This window comes from Megascapheus bottae, chromosome 16, assembly GCF_031878675.1.
Source record: "Megascapheus bottae isolate mThoBot1 chromosome 16, mThoBot2.hap1, whole genome shotgun sequence".
Lineage (NCBI taxonomy): Eukaryota > Metazoa > Chordata > Mammalia > Rodentia > Geomyidae > Megascapheus > Megascapheus bottae.
In genome coordinates this window covers 8188749-8207883 of record NC_143524.1, presented here as the reverse complement: position 1 = coordinate 8207883, position 19135 = coordinate 8188749, and the positions used below count along the sequence as shown (strand labels likewise).

The window sequence follows — 19135 nt, the reverse complement described above, 5'->3', positions numbered from 1 at the left end:
GGGTTCAGCTCAGGGCCTGGGCACTGTCCTTGGATTTTCTCAAGGCTAGAGCTCTACCTCTTGAGCCACAACAGCACTTCCAGCTTTCTGTGTATGTGGTACTGATGAATTGAACCCAGGGCTTCATGTATGCTAGGTGAGCATTCTACCACTAAGCCACACTCCTGGCCCTACTCTGCTGTTTTTTATAGTAGTATAATGTTCCACTGTTTCCCACTGTACCATAGATCCCCCTCCCTCTCAGTTAAAATGTTTAAATACTACTTATCAACTCATTGCTTATCCAGCTGCAAACAAAGGTAAGCCAGCTCACAATATCATTTTATATTTGTAATGCAAAAAATAGTTATTTTATTTTCTACTCTTCTCAATAGTTTTTTTTTTTTTTTTCCCCCTTCCAGTCCTGGGGCTTCAACTCAGGCCCTGAGCTCTGTCCCTGTGCCTCTCCATGCTCAAGGCTAGCACTCTTTCACTCTGGCCATAGCACCACTTCAGGTTTTCTGGTGGTTGATTAGAGGTAAGTCTCACAGACTTTTATGCCCTGGCTGGTTTTGAATCCATCCTCAGATCTCAGCCTCCTGAGTAGCTAGGATTACATGAGTGAGCCACTATCTGGTTAGCTTTTTGAAACAAGCTTGCCAACCACAATTTTTTCTGTTCCCAAACTGACCACCTAGAGCACTCATCTGGTAAGGACTAAAAGTTGGCTTTGTATCCTGGCTATGAAAAGTCTCCTATTCCAGACCTATGTTTCAAATTGAAGCAGCTAAAATCTGTTATATCCGAGGTAGATCTCACTGTCTTCACTTTCAGAAGGCAAATTAAACAATCCCTCCTTGAGAATGTTAAAAATAAAGCCAAAAACAAAAACAAAAAAAATGGGAGGAAGTGGATTCAGGTTGTAATTATCAGGACCAGTTGAAACAGGTAAGAGCAAGAGCAAGAGAATGCAGCTGTCAGTCATCCTATAAATATTTTGAAACAAACGACATGCCTTCCTTCTGCTCTTCTTCCATTCCAGTGTTTTGAAAGGTGTCTTAAGTCACGACGGGTTTGGCTACCACACATAGAAGGTACCACGTACTCCAAAATTTCCCACAAAGTCAGCACGTAGCAGGCAATCCACAAGCATCTGCTTGTGAAATAATTATGTTATTAAGAAACCAAATGTAAAAGGCTATCCAGATTTTAGAGTTTGTTACTGAAGGCCCATTTTGAAATACATTGTCTCTCACTTTATCACAGTGGCCTTGAAGTCAGGAATAATAGGATTAAGTCAGACAGGCCCTTGCTTACAGAAGTGGTAAACAAGCTAAGCCACCGTTGTGGCATGTCTAACTTTCTGAAGGAGACAGGGACAGTGGAGAAGATGAAAGAATAACCGTGTGAGAGGAGGAATGGTGCTTTAGAGAGTAGCCACAGGAAGCCTTGATGACAGGTGACATTTAATTAGAGATGGAATAGTGATGAGGGGACAGCAGTTCAGGAGTTCCAGAGACAAGAGCAAGTTTGAGGCCCGGTGATGGTGGCTCACACCTGTCATGCTAGCTACTTAAGAAGCTGAGATCTGAGGATCATGGTTCGAAGTCAACTCGAGGAATGTGAGACTCTGACCTCCAATTAACCACCAGAAAACCAGAATTGAAGCAGTGGTTTAAGTGTTAGAGCACTAGCCTTGAGCAAAAAAATTTCCAGGGACAGTTCCCAGGCCTTGAGTTCAAGCCCCAAGACTTCAGAAACAAAATGACTCAGGAAATAAACTCTTTGCAAATTGATTTGGAACAGTCCTCTCTGGAATGTTCATGTGAGATAGGATATAGGAAGGATATAGGAAAATGCTCCTTTGTCTTATATTGAGTGGATTAACTAGTTTTACCATTGTGTTTACCTTTCATTTATCATCTGCTTTCTGTCATGTTATGGGGCTGATTTGGTTCTAACCTCCAATACTATGAGCATTTTACTATATTTGGAGATGGGATCTTCAAAGAAGTACTTAATCAAAACAAGGTCAGAAGGGTGGCTTCTAGTCCCAGGGCTGGTGTCTCTCTAAGAGACCAGGAAGCAAAGGAAGGGAAGAGCATGCTAAGACAGAAGCTAGGGAGACCTCACACTACTACATCCACTGCGCCAGTACCTTGATCTTGGATTTCTAATCTCCAGAACTGTGAGAAAAAAAAAAATCTATATAGTCACTGCAGTAGCTCTACCAAATGAATACATAAGTGCCAAATACTTATTAGAGCTTCTAAAATATTAGGTATAACCATATACAACATCTGGAAGGTTTGAGGGATTCTTTTTATATTTCTGAGCACTTATGTCTCTTTAAAATGAATGTTTAAAGGAAGGTGTTTGCATTTAAAGGAAGAACATGACATGAACTTGACACACACTTGCAGTGTCAGAAAAAGCAAAGCTCATTTTTCACGACTTCTCCACCTAACAGGGAAGCATGAAGACAGCTTGAGCAACTTCTGAAAAACTACTTCTTAAAAGTTGGGCTGCCCCTTGTACCTCTCATCCTTCTCCATCTTTCTGCCTAGAATGTAGTTGTAATCGCTAGACATCTGGAAACAAAACTTCACAAAGACAGGACCTCAGTGAGCCATTAAACCAGCTCTGAGCTGTCTGCCCTATACCTCAATGCACAAGAAGCCATCTTTATGTTGAGTTAACATGAATTAGGATTATGTTTCTTTACGAAGAACACGGGCCCAAGTATTACAAACTATTTTCAGTCGTTTCGCATTAGAATTCACCAAGTGCTCTTGGGAAAAACTGTTTGCTTTTTTTTTTAAATGGCAGAGGTGAAGAACAATGAGTACATGCTGAAGCTGCTTTCTTGGCTTTGCCACAGCCTCAGGCCTCAAAGCAGTAACATTCTGCCTGAGGACCCTGCTCAGCTACCTACTAGCTGTGTCCCTGCAGGCAAGCTATGTGACCTCAAGGACTCTGCTCATTAGGAAAAGCGCCCATGAGCAAGCAGTGCCCAGTGATGCCCAACTACCTCCCTTCCCACTGACTGTTTTTTTTTTTTTTTTTGGTCAGTTGTGAGACTGCCTCTGGGCCTACACATTGTCCCTGAGCTCTTCAGCTCAAGGCTAGTGCTCTACCACTTGAGCCACAGCGCCACTTCTGGTTTTATGGTGGTTAATTGAAGATAAGAGCGTCTCAGACTTTAGCACCTGGGCTGGCTTTGAACACCATCCTCAGATCTCAGCCTCCTGAGTAGGTAGGATTACAGGTATGAGTGACCGTGCCCAGGCTTGCCTTTTTCTTGACTGTACCTCTTGAGTATTTTCCAAGTAAAAAATGATACTCAAGTCTGAGACAATTGAAATAAGCCAGTCCCTTTAGAAGTTGATTAATCTTTTCCTTTTTTTTTTTTTTTTTTTTTTTGCCAGTCCTGGGCATTGAGCTCAGGGCCTGAGCAATGTCCTTGGGTTTTCTCAAGGTTAGAACTCTATCACTTGAGCCACAGCATCACTTCTGGCTTTTTTCTATGTATGCCTGCGTGCATGCTAGGCAAGCACTCTACCACTAGGCCAAACTCCCAGCCCTCCATTTTCTTTTAAAGATGGGTATCTCTATGTAGGCCTGGCCAGCTCTCAACTCACAATCCTCTGGCCTTTGCCTGGAATAGAGGGATTATGGGCAATGTACCATCATGCCCAGCAAGGAGATTTCATTGTTGGGTCTCCACATACCTTGTATTCCAATCAATCCTACCTCTTGTATCACATGAAAGCCCCTTAAACCATAACTGGCCACAGTGGCATGCACCCATCATTCTAAATTAAATGGGAGATTGAAATTGGGAGGGCAATGGTTCCAAGCCTCCCAAGCAGAAAATTCTGTGAGACTCCATCTTAATGAAGAAGCTGGGTATAATAGCATGAGACTACCACTGAAACTATGCCTGGGCAGAAAGTAAGACACTTTGTTTCAAAAATAATCAGTACAAAAAAGGGTCAAGACATGCTGAATGCCCGCTTAGCATGCACGTTGGCAATGATTTCATACCCCAGTGCCAGTAACAATACCCTTATGAATCCCCACTATAAAGAGTCTTAACATACATTGAAATATACTAGAAATATATTAACATCAGTTCAGTACTGAAAAAGTGGAAATACACATTTTCAAGTATACAATTTGTTTTTATTTACAATACCCTATAAAAATGTAAATTTAGAAACTTTTATTTTCATTAATTAGAACCGAACAAAAAGATAAAGCACGGGAAGGAAGAAGTAGTAATCAAGTGTTCACTTGATAGGCTGGGAGGGGAAGGAGGGAAAGGCGCATGGTGGAAGTGGTCAGTAGGTGGCATCACTGGGCTACAGAACAGAAGGAAGGCAAGAAGGGACAGCTGGTTAGAACAGAGGGGTCTGCTGTTGTACAATACATGTATGTGCAAAACGTTTATTCTCTTTAAATATCATAGCCTGTCCCCTGACTACATTCAAAAAGGTGAGAACAGCAGAGAGTAGAGCAAGATGGGAATATAAAACTCAAGATTATTTATTTTCTTTTTCAGGACTATAATCACGAGGGAGCAAAACCCCTTATCCTGGTTGATTGCTGAATGGCAGAAGGGTAAATAAGTAAAAAAGATAATGGCAGGCTGTCCCTGCTGAGATTCACACCCAGGCCCCTGGCTGCCTGTGTGAACGGGGCATGGGTGAGAATGAGCAGCTGAAGGGCAGCTCTGCTCAGGGGTGGAGGAGACTGAAGAGCAGAGCTGGCCAAGCTTAGCTTCCATGGCTACGTTTGGGGGTTTCTACTTGATAACAAAAAGGGGAAGAGAGAAGTACAAGCATGGCTTACTGAAGTCATCACAGGAAGACAGTGCAAGTGTGCAGAGCTACACTGCAGAAGCAGGCTGTTCGTGAGGACCCTCTTGGGTACTGTTAAATGCACTTGAGGGGACAGGCTCAAGTACGGTGTTTTTCTACCAGTAACAGGCTTAACCGTGTGCTGTTTCCACTAAAGGGGGGGAAGGTGGGAAGGGAGCAGACCAAAGGAGACAGGTGGGAGGAGTAAAAGGACTTCTCAGCCTAGAGCTGGGCATCAGCTGATGAAGAATTCTTCCCTCATCAGACATGCTGTATACCCTGTATTTCTATGAAAACAAGTAGAACTCACCAAATTACAAGATGGAACAGAAATGTTAAAAATATGCCAACTGGTTTGTATTTAGAAGGAGGTATGTGTCAACCTAATATGATTCAGTCTAAAGCTCATTCCCTAAGGATCCAATGGAGACCATGTAAAAGTATGATAGGGTGATGTGTGTGTAAATGTCTTGACTTTACTTAATTAGCTCTCCTATAGTCATATTAGTATGGGACAATAAAAGACTTCAGTGGGATGAGGGAACAGATCCACTGGCAGGCTACGATCTACTTGAATTGGAGTAGTGGTGTGGTGGGATGAAGGGAGATTTTATATTTGTATCTCTAGGGCAAAGAAAACGCAAAATTGAGAAGAGTTGCATAAAGGCAGGACATGCAGAAGTGTAACATAGAAGGTAAAGAAGAAACCAGCAGAAGTATCACCTGGCCAAATTTCATAGAGCAGTGGGGAAACATCCCTGGCATCTGGGGACAACCCCTGAAAACAGGAATTGCTCCCAGACTTTGCTTTGGGGAATAAGCTACCTTCCCTCCCTTATTAAAAACACTCCATTGGTGTTGGCAGCAGTGCAAGTGGCAGCCAAAAGGAGGTACAGGGCACATCTGCAGATCTTCTACCGAATCCCCTGAACTAGCCTGAGGATATAAAGAGAGAAAAAGAGAAATAGGATGGTATAAATAGAACAGCAATCTTCTGCTTTAAAGTTACATCTTCATGAAAATTCTCAAAAGAAAGCACCCAAGGTATTTCTCCATGCTCGACATTGGACCGCTTCTCTGAAGGCACTGTTAAACACTATAGGTTTCATCCAAGCCTTCAACCTTTTCCACCCAATTCAGTTCATCTCACCCCCCACCCTTTCCACTTCTACCCAACTCAGTTCATCTCACCCTCCCACCCTTTCCAAGTACCAACTTCAGCAAAACACGGACTTCCCCTGTTTAAACTTACTGTAGTTTTGTCTCCAGCAAGTTCAATTTCTGCCGGTCAACATAGCGAGAGAAAAGGGACACTAGGTTGGTGGGTATAGAGATTGGCTTGGCCAGAGCAGCTTGGGGAATCTGTAGAAGTTCTCGGGTTGCCATGAACATCATCTCTGTCCTAGTAGGGAAAACCCCAAATAATGAGCAAAGCAAAGTAAAACAAGGGTTACCTACAAGCAGGACAGAAATACAGTCAATACTAACCACTGGTTATTCTGTGTAGATTCTGTAGCAAGGTCTGAACTCTGTAGGTCTTCCCCACGGCTCAGGAGGACAAGGAGCAGTGACAGGCCAAACTGGAAGAGAAAGAGGGAATGCAGTGGGAGGACAAGGAGCAGTGACAGGCCAAACTGGAAGAGAAAGAGGGAATGCAGCCACCTCACTGCAGGAGATGGGAACCTGCCACAGGCTGGGAAACAGATGGTCTCTCTGCTGCACATTTCTGTGAAGCCAGAGGAGATCAGACAGCCCCAGGCCTCTAACTGTGCCTTTCTCTAAGCTTCACTTCTGGCACAATAGCAACCTAGCACAGCCAGTGGAACCCAAAAGAGCCCAAGACAGAGCCCAGCATTCCTGTGTCGAATCTGAGGTAAAAGGTGTCTTTTCCTCCCTGCCTAAGTTGAGATTTGGCTTTTCTCCTATTTACAAGAACCAAAATGACAGGAATGAGGTTCATAGGAAAACAAAACAAAGCATACAAAAAAGTATTTTCACTTCTACTGTATACAAAGCGGCCCTTTAACAAGTACCCATACTACATACCAAGCCAAACAACAACAAAAAAACAAAAACCCAAACCAAACAAGACCATCCAAAACCTATTTCCATGTAGCCATTATTCTGATCTGTAACTCAAGTTCAAAGGCCTCACAAAGTTCAGGGATGCAAAAGGCATGCTCACCTTGTTCTGAAGCACAGCAGTGAGGTGAGGGTTGGAGGGTGCTGGTGCACTTTGAGGTAGGTTCATTAGCTGTTGCAGAAGGCTGGTGACAGTCACTGATGGAAGATGATAGAGGAGGAGAGAAAAGGGACTCAATAAACACGGCAGCACCTATAAGAAATACATGAAAACATTACATTCGGTCTGGAAGGATGCTTAACTGAGGCAAGATTTTAGAAGAAAAAAGTCTAGCAGGTATGACTAGGGTCTCAATAATGGATTCATCTCAATTTGCATTACACTTCATGACTTATGTATCTGATGTTAAGCTCTTGTTTCACACACCAAGATTCACAGTTAAATCCCAATAGTTTAGCTTGTTCCACAAACATTAAAACTGGCTAAAAACAAATGGTAAGCAGAACCATCTCTCATGGATCCAGAATGCAGTGGGGAAGACATAGCTAAGCGGCACTTACAATAAATTGTAAAGCACTCTTTAAGTTCAGAGTGCTACAGAATTGACAAGTGTTTTTAGAACCACTTGCATCTTGTTTTCGCTTTATAGAACCTCAGCAAAGAAAAGATGAAGTACTAGAGAAGTGATGAGAAATTGAGTGTTCAGAATCATACAGCTAGAACCTAGAGATAGGAACTAACCATTTTAACTTCTTGCCACCTGGCCCAAACTAGAAAGGTACGAAGTTTTTAGTAAAAGCAGGTTATACACCATGAGAGAAAATCTAAGGTATTTTGCAGGCTACTCCATGTTCAAGTTATAAAATTAGTGGTATTTATTGAAATGCTATCCAAGGATAGACACCACATTACTTTCTGTGGTTCACCTCTAAAAGTTTTAGCCATCTTCAACAGCCAAATTATCAACATTCTAATTTTATCGAGGCTGTTTCTCTGGTATATCATATCATCTCCCACAATATTACATCTAACTTAATAATTTCTCACTATAACTGAGTTTGAATTTCTTCACTTGTTTCAAGAATCTTTTAGCCCATGGCTTGTTCTAATCATAATTCAAACAAGATACACTGACTACATTTGCTTGATAAGGTTTTAAAGACCAGAATAGGTCTCCTGTCGCTGTCCATCTCCTCCTGCCATTTATTTGTTGAAGAAACTGTGAGTCATTTGGATCTCTGCCATTTGCTGCAATTAGCTGATGGTTAGAATTTTATGTTCAACTACACTCAAGTTCAACAGGGAAGAGGTAAGGGAAATCTTCATGGCTAGAGCTGCAGGCTTTCTATTCCAAGAAGCATATAGTGCTTGGGTGTCCTGCTTATACTGTGTTAAGACTGCATTACTGGGTTCAGATGTCAGCTTGCCAACCATTCTAATATTTTCTACCCATTTTTTAACTAAAGCATTTAGCAGGTAAGGATGACTGTCAGGCTAGATTGCTTGTTTTCCAGTGACAACTTGAGAAATGTGTAATTCTTGGTATTAAGAACTGATTAAATGAAATTAATTTCAGTCTAGCTGTAGTTTTTAGAATATAAATTATCCTACTTCTGGCCAACAATCCCATCAAGTTGGATTGTACATCAGAGCACACTTGTAATCTGCTAGCTTCCTCCCTATGGGATTATCTTGTATCTTTCATACCTCAGACTATTGCTTCAAGAGAATGGTTTTTAGAGATGTGATCTATAATGCACGTGGCTAAACACGGCCACACTAAGATTTTTACCTGTTTCTCTCACTAGCAAGAAAGCGCTACAAAGGCATGAATTTAATGCTAGCTCCTATCAACTAGCACTAATGTAGTGCCAGGTACGCAGAAGTACTTCATTAGTATCTGCTTAATAAAGCTCTCCCAAGCCAGCTTTCCATATTGAGTTCCTGGGAGATTATGAGAACAGAGTGCCTACTGCCTTGTTGTCTACAGTGTGTCTGCTATACAGTAGCTAAACTTTTTCATCTTTTTTTTTCTAGGAAAAAACCCTCATAGTCTTAAATTTTCCGCCAGGCCATTTCATTCCTGGAATCCTCTTAAAATGTACTTACTTTATCCTATCACATTTTTTTCTAATGGTAATATCTAAACATCTACTATCTACATCTCATTCATTTCTATAGAGATTAAATTTCAAAGGTTAGAATGAATCATTTCCAACTCTTTCATTGTATCCCACTAACAAGATATACTAGCATCATTTGTAAATACCCAGACAATAGCTAACTCAACTGTAATCAACTTAAGTTCACTAACACATATTTTTTAAATTCTAAATCTCAGAAATTAGTTTTGTCTTAATTATTTAACTAATGTGTTGAATTTGCTAATTTTGTTAATTTTTCAAGAGCTATTATATGGATGAGCAGAGAAAAGTCTAATGAAAACCCAGACTTGACAGGTATGTTCTAAATGTCAAGTTTCAAGCCAAGTTTAAATCATGATAGAATTATTTAAAAGCACTGGTGTGACTATTTGGGGGGAGTCTATTCTATTAAGCTTAATATTGGCTAATATTAAGCTATTGGTAATAGCCCAATAATGATACTTTATATCCAGAAAAAATAACCAAGATCAGGAATTTCCCAACTTTTCAAAGCACCTAATTCAGATAGGAACCCTGTTAAAACATCAACATTCTGATTTGGCTACTATAAATTTTCATTCAGAATTCTGAGGTAGGGTAGAATTATCTGATTCCCAAATAAATTGGACATAGAATATAATTTCTCAAGTAAGACAAAATTACTGATTTCTTCTGTTAGAGACATGGTCTGTTTGGTCAAATATGGGATTAAAAAGGCAGGCCTAGAGTTCTTAAGGTTTTGCTGTAATTAATTGAATCCTATTTGCCAAAGAGGACAAAGCAACATAGAAGGAAGAAGGAGAGGAAAAACAAAGGTGTGGCATAATATCCACAAGGCAGATCACCTCATCTTGTGCATCCTTCTTGATAAGGAAAGGGAGGTTCCTAGCAGTTGTCATGAGAATGTCAGCTGCTTGCTCTGTGGACAGAAAAGGGAGAATGCGGGCAACCATTCTCTTCCCTTTTCGGATACACATGATCTGTACAAAGTGGTCATCGCTTGGCCTACAAGGGAAGAAAAATGCCAACTTGTGTCAGCAGCAGCATTTTAGGAGATCCTCATTTTCCCCCACTTAGATGTCACCGAACAAATACACTGCACTCATTTTCACTCTTACATTTATCTGTAGTAAAAAAAAACAGTAAGAATTACTTCTTCAACCTTAACTCAACAAAAAGTAAAACTTCAAGTTTCACCAAGGTAGAGAATTATCATTTCACAAATTATATGCTAAGAACATATGGTTTAACTACATGCATGATCTTCCTTTTTTTTTTTTTTGGCTAGTCCTGGCTCGAACTCAGGGTCTGGGTGCTGTCCATGAGTGTTTTTGCTCAAGGCAAGCACTATACCACTTGAACAGCTCTATTTCTTCATTATTAAATTTAAACAACTATATAAAGATAACATGGTTAATAAAGCAATCTGAAAAAATATTATCGAAAATAAAAATATAACTTCACAATCAATTTCTAAGTTTTAAGGTAGTAAGGTAAAGACACACCCTGTCTACTGTATCTTACATAGTTTTTCCTTAAAAAATGTGCCCATGGCTGTGTATATCAAGTCTCAAATCCTAGCTGCTTGTGGGTCAGAGACCATGGGATTATGATTTGAGGCAAGCCAAGTAAAAAGTCTGAAACTCCATGTTAACCAATGGCTGGGTAAGGTGGCATTTGTTTATCGTTCCTATTAATAGGGGAAGAATAATGGCTGGGTCTGGTGGTTTGTACCTTTCATTCTAGAGACGGGGGTAAACACAAACAGGAGGACTACAGTTCAGGCTAGCACAGGCATAAACTGAGACCTTATCTAAAAAAAATAACTAACATGATAGGCGCCAGTGGCTCACACCTGATGAATTCAGGGTTCCACTTTTCTTACTCATTCCTTGTGCCTTTACCACTTAAGCTATACCTCTAGTTCAGCTTTTTGCTGGTTAGTTGGAGATGAAGTCTTGTGGACTCTTGACTGCATGGGTTCTTTGAACCTCCAGCCTAGCCTCCTGAGTAGCCATGACTACAAGTATAATCATAAAGCATGGGGTGGAGGGGTCAATCTAATTAAAGTATATACATGTGTGAACTATCACAATGAAAGTTCTGTGAATAATTAGCATGCACTAGAAGAAATGCAAAACATTCCACAAAGGAGACTGGATACCAGTGCCAGCTGAAGGAAAGTAAGTACGGCCAAAATACCTTTATGTGTATCTATATCTTTATGTGTATCTATGCAGAGAATAATGGAGTTTGATGAGATTGCTTTGGAAAGAGAAAGAAGAAAGAGAGTAACAGTGTGAGTCTGATCAAGATATACACTGATAAGTCAACCTTATTTTCTGTCAGTCATGGGACTCGAACACTGGGGCTGGATGTTGACCCTGAGCTTTTTTTGCTAAAGGCTAGCACTCTACCACTTTGAGCCCATGGCAACACTTACTTGGATATGTCAATTGATGCTAATAAAAAAGAAGCTAATGAGAAGAAAACTATAAACCAGAAATATAAAATGTCCCCCAACTATCTCTTTGGCACCCTGCACAGCTTCTAGTAGATACTAAATTTGTATTGATTGAATACATGAACTCTGTTAAAATACAGCCTTTCCCCTAGATGATGCAATGTTTTATGTGAAGTGGCATTTGAGTTTAGCCAAAGATTCTGAGCAGCCAGGTGGTGGCAGCTCATGCTTGTAATCCTAGCTACTTAGGAGGCTGAGATCTAAGGATCATGGTTCAAAGTCAACCCCAGCAGGAAAAACCAGAAAACAGGAAGTGGCACTGTGGTTCAAAGTGGTACAGTACTAGCACTGAGCAGAAAAACTCAGGGACAGCTCCCAGGCCCTGAATTTAAGGACAGAGGGAGGGAAGGAGAGAGACAGAGAGAGGGAGGGAGGGAGGGAGAGAGGGAGGGAGGGAGGGAGGAAGGGAGGGAGGGAGGGAGGGAGGGAGGGAGGGAGGGAGAGAGAGAGAGAGAGAGAGAGAGAGGGAGAGAGGGAGAGAGAGAGAGAGAGAGAAAGGGAGAGGGAGAAGAGAGGAGAGGGAGAAGATTCTGAGCTTAGAGGCAAGAGGGAGCAAACCAGAAAGCAGGAGTGTGTAAAACTCAGTTTGGCTAAAGGAAGGAATTTATTACTTTTATTCCTTAGAGTATACAATACTTACCTCTTTTCTTGGGGGTAGGGGGTTGGGAAGGGGCAGTGGGCAATCCTAGGGCTTGAACTCAGAGCCTGGGCACTGTTTCTGAGCTGCTTTTTGCTCCAAGCTAGCATTCTACTACTTGAGCCACAGTGTCACTTGCAGATTTTCCTGTTTATATGGTACTGCGGAATAGAATCCAGGGCTTCATGCATGCTAGGCAAGCACTCTACCACTAAGCCACATTCCCAGCACTGCTCACCTCTCTTGTCCAGGCAATCTACCCCTCAAGTTGTCATACATGCTACAGATTTTGTGCTTCCTTTCTTCAATCAGGGAAGGCCGTTCTTCTTCTAGGCTTAGGAGATAGCGCCTTTCATAATCCTCCACGTCAAGGAGTAAGCTATAGGTCTATGGATGAGACAGAACAGTCACAGTACACTAGGTCAGGACCAAAGGGTATCATATAAACAACTTTATACTTTAGATTATCTAGTCAAGAAATAAGAATTGAAATCTCATACAAAGACTAAGATGGGGAGGGGAGATGCTCTTTAAAATACACAGAGAACATTGTGAACTTAAACAATTGTTTCAACACTATTCTTGGTTCCTCACTGACCTCCAAATTAGCAGGTAAAGATAATGAAATTTCTAATGTTTACAGCAAACATTACACTACAACACAAGCATTTTATATTGTTGCCACTGGTCATCCTTCATACCAACAAAAATGTTAATAGTTTACTTCAGGGTACCAGCCACTGACCTAACTGAACACTTACCACAGCCCAATGAAGGTACTACTATAATCACTCCACGAAGATTAAATAACTTGTGCCCAAGTCACCACCTCAGGCAGAAATGGAAAAGGAATGAGTTGCATCCTGGAAAGTCTGTCCTTTGAACCATTACGTTGCATGGTCTTACAATGCCATTATCTGTACTTTATAAACAACTATTTCTGTAGCTCATTTTTTTAAGCACCAAGCGAGTGCCCAATAATTATATGTGAAGTGACTTAAGCCACAGGCAGAATATATATATGATAACACACACACATGCACGCACGCGCACACACACACACAATGCATGTGTTTGTGAATGCTGGGCACTGTCCTTCAGCTTTTTTTTTGGCTCAATGTTAGCACTCTACCACTTGGGCCACAGCTCTACTTCCAGGTTTTTGGTGGTTAGTTATAGGTAAAAGTCTGAAAAACTTTCCTGCTCAGGATGGCTCAACCCATGATACTCAGATTTCAGCCTCCTGAGTCCAGCTCAGAACAACGCAATTTTATTTATTCTAATTTTTTTCCGAGAATTTAGGAAAGTGATCTGCCTGAAGGTACTCAGCTTATAACGGCAAATCTGAATAAAACCCAAGTACTTCCAACTTCAACAGCAGCATTCTCTCCATGATACACTGGCCAAGTATACTGTAATGGTTTCCATTGGGAACTAGTAATTTAGGCATGTAACAAGAATACATTCTTAGAGGGGCACCTGTATAGCACGCCTGTAAATCCTAGCTACTCAGGAGGCTGAGGATCATGGTCCGAAGCCAGCTATGGCAAGCAAGTATGTGAGACTCTTCTCCATTAAGCTACTCAGAAAAAGCCATTAAGTAGTGCTGTGGCTCAAGTGGTAGAGTGCTGGCCTTGAGCACAGAGAAACTCAGGGTCAGCACCCAAGCCCTGAGTTCAAGCCCCAGGAGTGGCCTCCCAACCCCCCAAATATATATATATTTTTAATTACAATCATAGGACACTGAAGGGACAGTTTAAATATGAACAAAGTATATCATATATTTATGAGAAGAGCATAATTAAATTCACTACAAACTGCTACAAGGGGGGGAAGAGGAACATGCTGAGAGAGCTAATGCAGATAGAGTGAATCTGATCAGTGTTGACCAAAATACATTGTCTGCATGCACATAAACATCACAATAAAACCCTTTTATATAATTAATGTTTCTTAAAAAATGGTAACTGCTCACTTTACCTTTTCCTATTTGAAACTATAGCAAAAAATTCTAGAACTTACTTTTTCAATTATGACAAGGGTTTTCCTTCTTTTGTCTCGAACCTGTTTTTCCTTTGTCTCCTAAAAAAAAGAACAATAGTATAAATTCAGTTTTGCTAAGAACAATTTACCCAATATACACTTACAGTTTTACTTAAGGTACTAGATTTGACTGAATTAAATCACACACTAATTTCACAGGTAAATGGTAATTAAGAGTCATAAAAGATGAAGATACAGGAAAATTTGAAAAAACAGAAAATAGTAATTATTTTAAACAGCAAAATGGTGTGAATAGGTATTGTGCATAGCTAGAAGCACCTAGTTAAGATTTCTGCCCTCTATTCCACAAAGCCTCATCTCATCCCAGTGTCACAAAGGACTGACGATAATCCAGATGTCCTCAAATACACAACTCTTGATACTTACATCATCCTCACTCCGAGATGTCACAACAGCATCAATCATTTTTCGAGGATTGTTCACACTAGAGACAGTGAGCTTCCCCAAAGAGCCCTCAAATTGCACTGCAAGGACAAAGTAATTTCAATAAAAAACTCAACAGTATAAGCAGGTAACAATTCTTGGCTTTGCATTTTTTTTTTTTTTTTTGCCAGTCCTGGGGTTTGAACTCAGGGCCTGAGCACTGTCCTTGGGCTTTCTCAAGGCTAGAGCTCTACTACTTGAGCCCGGCACCACTTACGGCTTCTTTCTATGTATGTGATACAGGTCTTCGAGCACACTAGGCAAGCACTCTACCACTAGGCTAAACTCCTGGCCCCTGTAAATGTTTACATATTATTTGTATTCTGTTTCCTCTTCCCTCTTGCCGTATATCTTAGCCTAGCTTGAAACTTGGAGTCTTCTAGCTTCTATCTCCTGTGTGCTAGGACTGCAAATATACACCACTGTGCCTTTTTATCAGAATCTACCTTTTCTCCTTCAGTTTTTTTTTTTTTTTGGTTGGTCATAGGGTGCTGTTCCTGAGCTCTTCAGCTCAAGGCTAGCTCTCTACCACTTGAGCTACAATGCCAGTTCATTTTCATTTAGTTTTTGGTGCTGGTCCTGAAGTTTGAACTCGCCTTGAGCACTGTCCCTGGGCTTTTTTGCTCAAGGCTGGCATTCTACCACTTGAACCACAGCTCCATCTCCAACTTTTTTTCTAATGGTTAACTGGAGATAAATCTTTTTTTTTTTTTTTTTAATGAAGTTCACCTCCTTTATTTTTTTATTTTTATTTTTTTTTTTGCCAGTCCTGGGCTTGAGCTCAGGGCCTGAGCACTGTCCTTGGACTTTCTCAAGGCTAGAGCTCTACCACTTGAGCCTCAGCACCACTTCCGGCTTTTTTCTATGTATGTGGTACCGAGGAATCGAACCCGGGTCTTTATGCATGCTAGGCAAGCACTAGGCCAAACTCCCGGCCCTGGAGATAAATCTTATGGACTGGCTTCAAACCATAATCCTTAGATCTCAGCCTCCTGAATAGTTAGGATTATAGGCCTGAGTCACCAGCACCCAGCTTACTTATTTTATTTTGTTACAATATTTATCAGAAGAAAAATCTAACCTGAAATCCCTTTGTATAACTATTCAAGGATAAAATAAACAGTAAAGAAAAATCTAAAGTATTTCATCTGTTCTACTTCAAGAGTAATCAAAATTACTCTTTTCAAGTAGGAAAGGACTTAAAAGATAGCACCTGTCAGGCCATTCATTCTATACTAAACTTGCCATTTACTAAGGACAGTGGTCCTTTGTAAATCATTTCCAAACATTGCTACTATCCCTCCATCCATATAGAGATACATGTTTCATGACTTCAGCAGCATCTTCAGCTCCACTCACCGCGGGCCGGAGACCTTACCTGGCTTGTAGGCATGCTCTAGCCTGGCCACCTGTGGGGTGATGAGCTTGGTGCGCTCCTTTCTGGGGCCATCCCCTTGCATTTCTTCAGCAGCAGACAGTTTCTCCAGTTTTTCGAAGTAGTTCTACCACAAAAGATGATTTCAGTTGGCAACTCAAGCACAGACCATTAAATATTTGTACCACTCTAAGTAACACAACCAGTCAACTCTAGAAACATACTGATCTCTAATTTGTTAGATTGCTAAAAATGTATTTACTTAAAAAAAGAAACCAAATCTAGCCTTTGGGCTAGATGTGTTCTTGGTGTGTTCAAGGCCTCAGGGTCAGTCCCCAGTACTTATAAACCCTTCACCCCCATTCAAATTTGTCAAGAAAAACCCCAACATTCAAACCCCAAGAAAAACTCCCATTTCATAAATGTTAATCAAGGGAAAGGTCTTTAAATGTACATCACTAGTATTTATAACTATAAAAGTGAGGTTACTCTTGTCAAAAGAAAAAGAATAAAAAAATGGAGCCAGATTTTGGCCTAGCGGTAGAGTGCTTGCCTAGCATGCATGACGACTAGAGTTGGATTCCACAGTACCACATACATAGAATAAGCTGGAAGTGGTGCCGTGGCTCAAGTGGTAGAGCTCTAGCCTTGAGAAAGCCCAAGGATAGTGCTCAGGCCCTGAGTTCAAGCTCTAGGACTGGCCAAAAAAAAAAAAAAAAAAAAGAACCAAAACGTAGTTAGGGAACACTGAAAGAGTTTCTAGCATGAAAACAGGATTTAGTCAGTTTTCACCCATTTGAAGATAAAAATCCTACCAGTATTTAACTTCATCAGTATTTAAGTGAATATCCTTTCTAGCTAGCATGAGGGACCACAGTGTTACCCTTAAAACTACCACCAAGTTGGGCCTGGGCACTAAAGACTGTGAGATTCTTATCTCCAATTAACCTCTAGAAAACTGGAAGTGGTGCTGTCGCTCCAGGGGTAGGTCGGTAGTTTTGAGCTGAAGAGATCAGCGACACACCCAGCCCCATGAAAACAAAACAAAAAAGAGAAAACAAAAAAACTAGCACTGAGGGTGTACCTGGTAATAAAAATCATCCAGGTAGGGGTCAGTGCTTTGTAGTTGCATCATTTGGATTTTAGAGACCCAATCCTTCTCCCTCTGCAACATGAGATTGGCATAGGGATCCTTCCGGAGATGATCTTGGTGACTGCTCCGGTGACTTCCTCGATCTCCGGCACCATTGAGATTCCGATGCTGACTGGAAAACAATATGTATGACCAATCACTCCAAGGTGGCTTAATCATCCTTTTTAGCAGAGCAGGAATAAAACGGGCAGTTAGGAAATACCTTCCTTTGCTTTATGATGTGATGTTGTACAAAGAGGTTACAATTCCTCAAGCCTGGTTATAAATACAATGCTTCTTTTGGTCAATGTCACCCTTACATTCATTCTGTCCACTTTTCCCCTCCTGTTCCTACCTTCAAGTTGTATAGTTCAACTTTTATATAATACAGATTACTGAAATGTACATTGTATTATATTCAGCCTTCTTCTTTCCATCTATGTACCTCTTCTTATCCTCCCCATCTCTCACAAGCATGTTCCTGCTTCCGGGTATTCACTTTGATAAACAGCTCATTAGTTGTTCAGAGGAGTTCCACCTTTGGACTCCTTCGCTAAGTATGCCATCCTTTAATCAGTTTCTATGTGTATTCATAACTCTATATGTTATCATGTATGCTTATATTTTAATCTAGTTTTTAATAAAAGTGAAAAAGAAGTCTTAATAGAATGTAAGACAAAACAGCTATATGATTTAGGATCAAGTAAATAAAAACTAAAATTAGAAGACCTTTTTATATGCTAAGCACTTTTACCCGTCGACTTTGCCCAAACTATCTAAAGTTCCTTCACTTAGGACAATAAACTAAGGCCAAGGAAGATTAAAGCTGCATCCCTGGTGACAGGAATATTTGAATACAGGTCAATTTTTTCTTAAAGTGCTGGGGATCAATGCAGTACCTTGTTTGTTCAAGCCAATCACAGCAGACTGAGCTTTACCCCAGTCGGAACACAGGTCAATTTGACTTTAAAGTTTATATAATTTTTTTTAGCCCATTGAAAAATAAAACATTAAAAACTCCAGAAAACACTGTAACTAATTAACCCACATCTGATCTTAATGAAAAAACATTTTGTATTTGGTTAAATCTGCTTGATCTTTCTTTAAAAAGTGCTATTAAAAGCTGGGCGAGGTGGCTCATATCTGTAATCCTAACTACTTCAGAAGGCTGAGATCTGAGGACCTCGGCTCAAAGACAGCCAGGGTACTAAAGAATTCTTATCTCCAATTAATCACCAGAAAATGGGAAGTAGGGCTGTGGCTCAAGGGATAGGATGGTAGCCTTGAGCTGAAGAGCTCAGGGGACAGTGCCCAGGCCCAGAGTTCAAGCTCCTAGATCGGGGAGGGGGTGGGGGCAGGGTGTGCTATTAAAGTTACAGAGTGTTAAGCCCTCATATACCCTTCTAGATCTGTTTCCAGATGCCTTTTCATATGGGAAGCATTATTTTGGCTTTGGTATGACTCCTTCCCAAAATGTTTTTATACTTGTATATCATTTTCAATATTATGCAGTAGTATTCTGAATGCTTTCACACTCAAAAAAATTTTATTTATTTATTTATTTTGTTGGTCATGGTGCTTGAACTCTGGGCCCTGCATGCTTTCACATTTTATCTAAGTGATAAAACACAATTCTCCTTGCTTCACCTCCAAATATACCTTTCATTCTTATCCACCCTGCTGACATACCCTGGTATAAAATAAAAGATCTGGTTGGGCATTGCTGGCCCACGCTTATAATCCTAGCTACTCTGGGAAGCTGAGATCTGAGGACCACGGTTCAAAGCCAGCCTGGGCACTGAAGACTGTGAGACTCTTATCTTTAGTTAACCACCAGAAAACTGGAAGAGGCACCTTGGCTTAAGGAGTAGAGCAGCAGCCTTGAGCTGCAGAGCCCAGGCCCAGAATTTAA

At 40.8% G+C, this 19135-nt stretch overlaps 1 protein-coding gene across 4 annotated transcripts in view; it reads right to left on the bottom strand.

Annotated features, from left to right (window-relative positions):
• Positions 1-4189: 4189 nt before the first annotated feature.
• Positions 4190-19135, bottom strand: part of Patl1 (PAT1 homolog 1, processing body mRNA decay factor) — a 28904-nt gene continuing 13958 nt past the window's right edge. For all 4 annotated transcript variants that reach the window (XM_090347611.1, XM_090347612.1, XM_090347614.1 and 1 more), the window contains 10 exons: positions 17176-17356; positions 16095-16218; positions 14660-14757; positions 14252-14311; positions 12468-12616; positions 9914-10073; positions 7027-7176; positions 6330-6421; positions 6094-6243; positions 4190-5777 (listed from right to left, as the gene is read on the bottom strand). In XM_090347611.1, coding sequence (XP_090203737.1) covers positions 5756-5777; positions 6094-6243; positions 6330-6421; positions 7027-7176; positions 9914-10073; positions 12468-12616; positions 14252-14311; positions 14660-14757; positions 16095-16218; positions 17176-17356 — 1186 coding nt within the window. In that variant the 3' untranslated portion in view covers positions 4190-5755. The remainder of the gene's footprint in view (positions 5778-6093; positions 6244-6329; positions 6422-7026; positions 7177-9913; positions 10074-12467; positions 12617-14251; positions 14312-14659; positions 14758-16094; positions 16219-17175; positions 17357-19135) is intronic.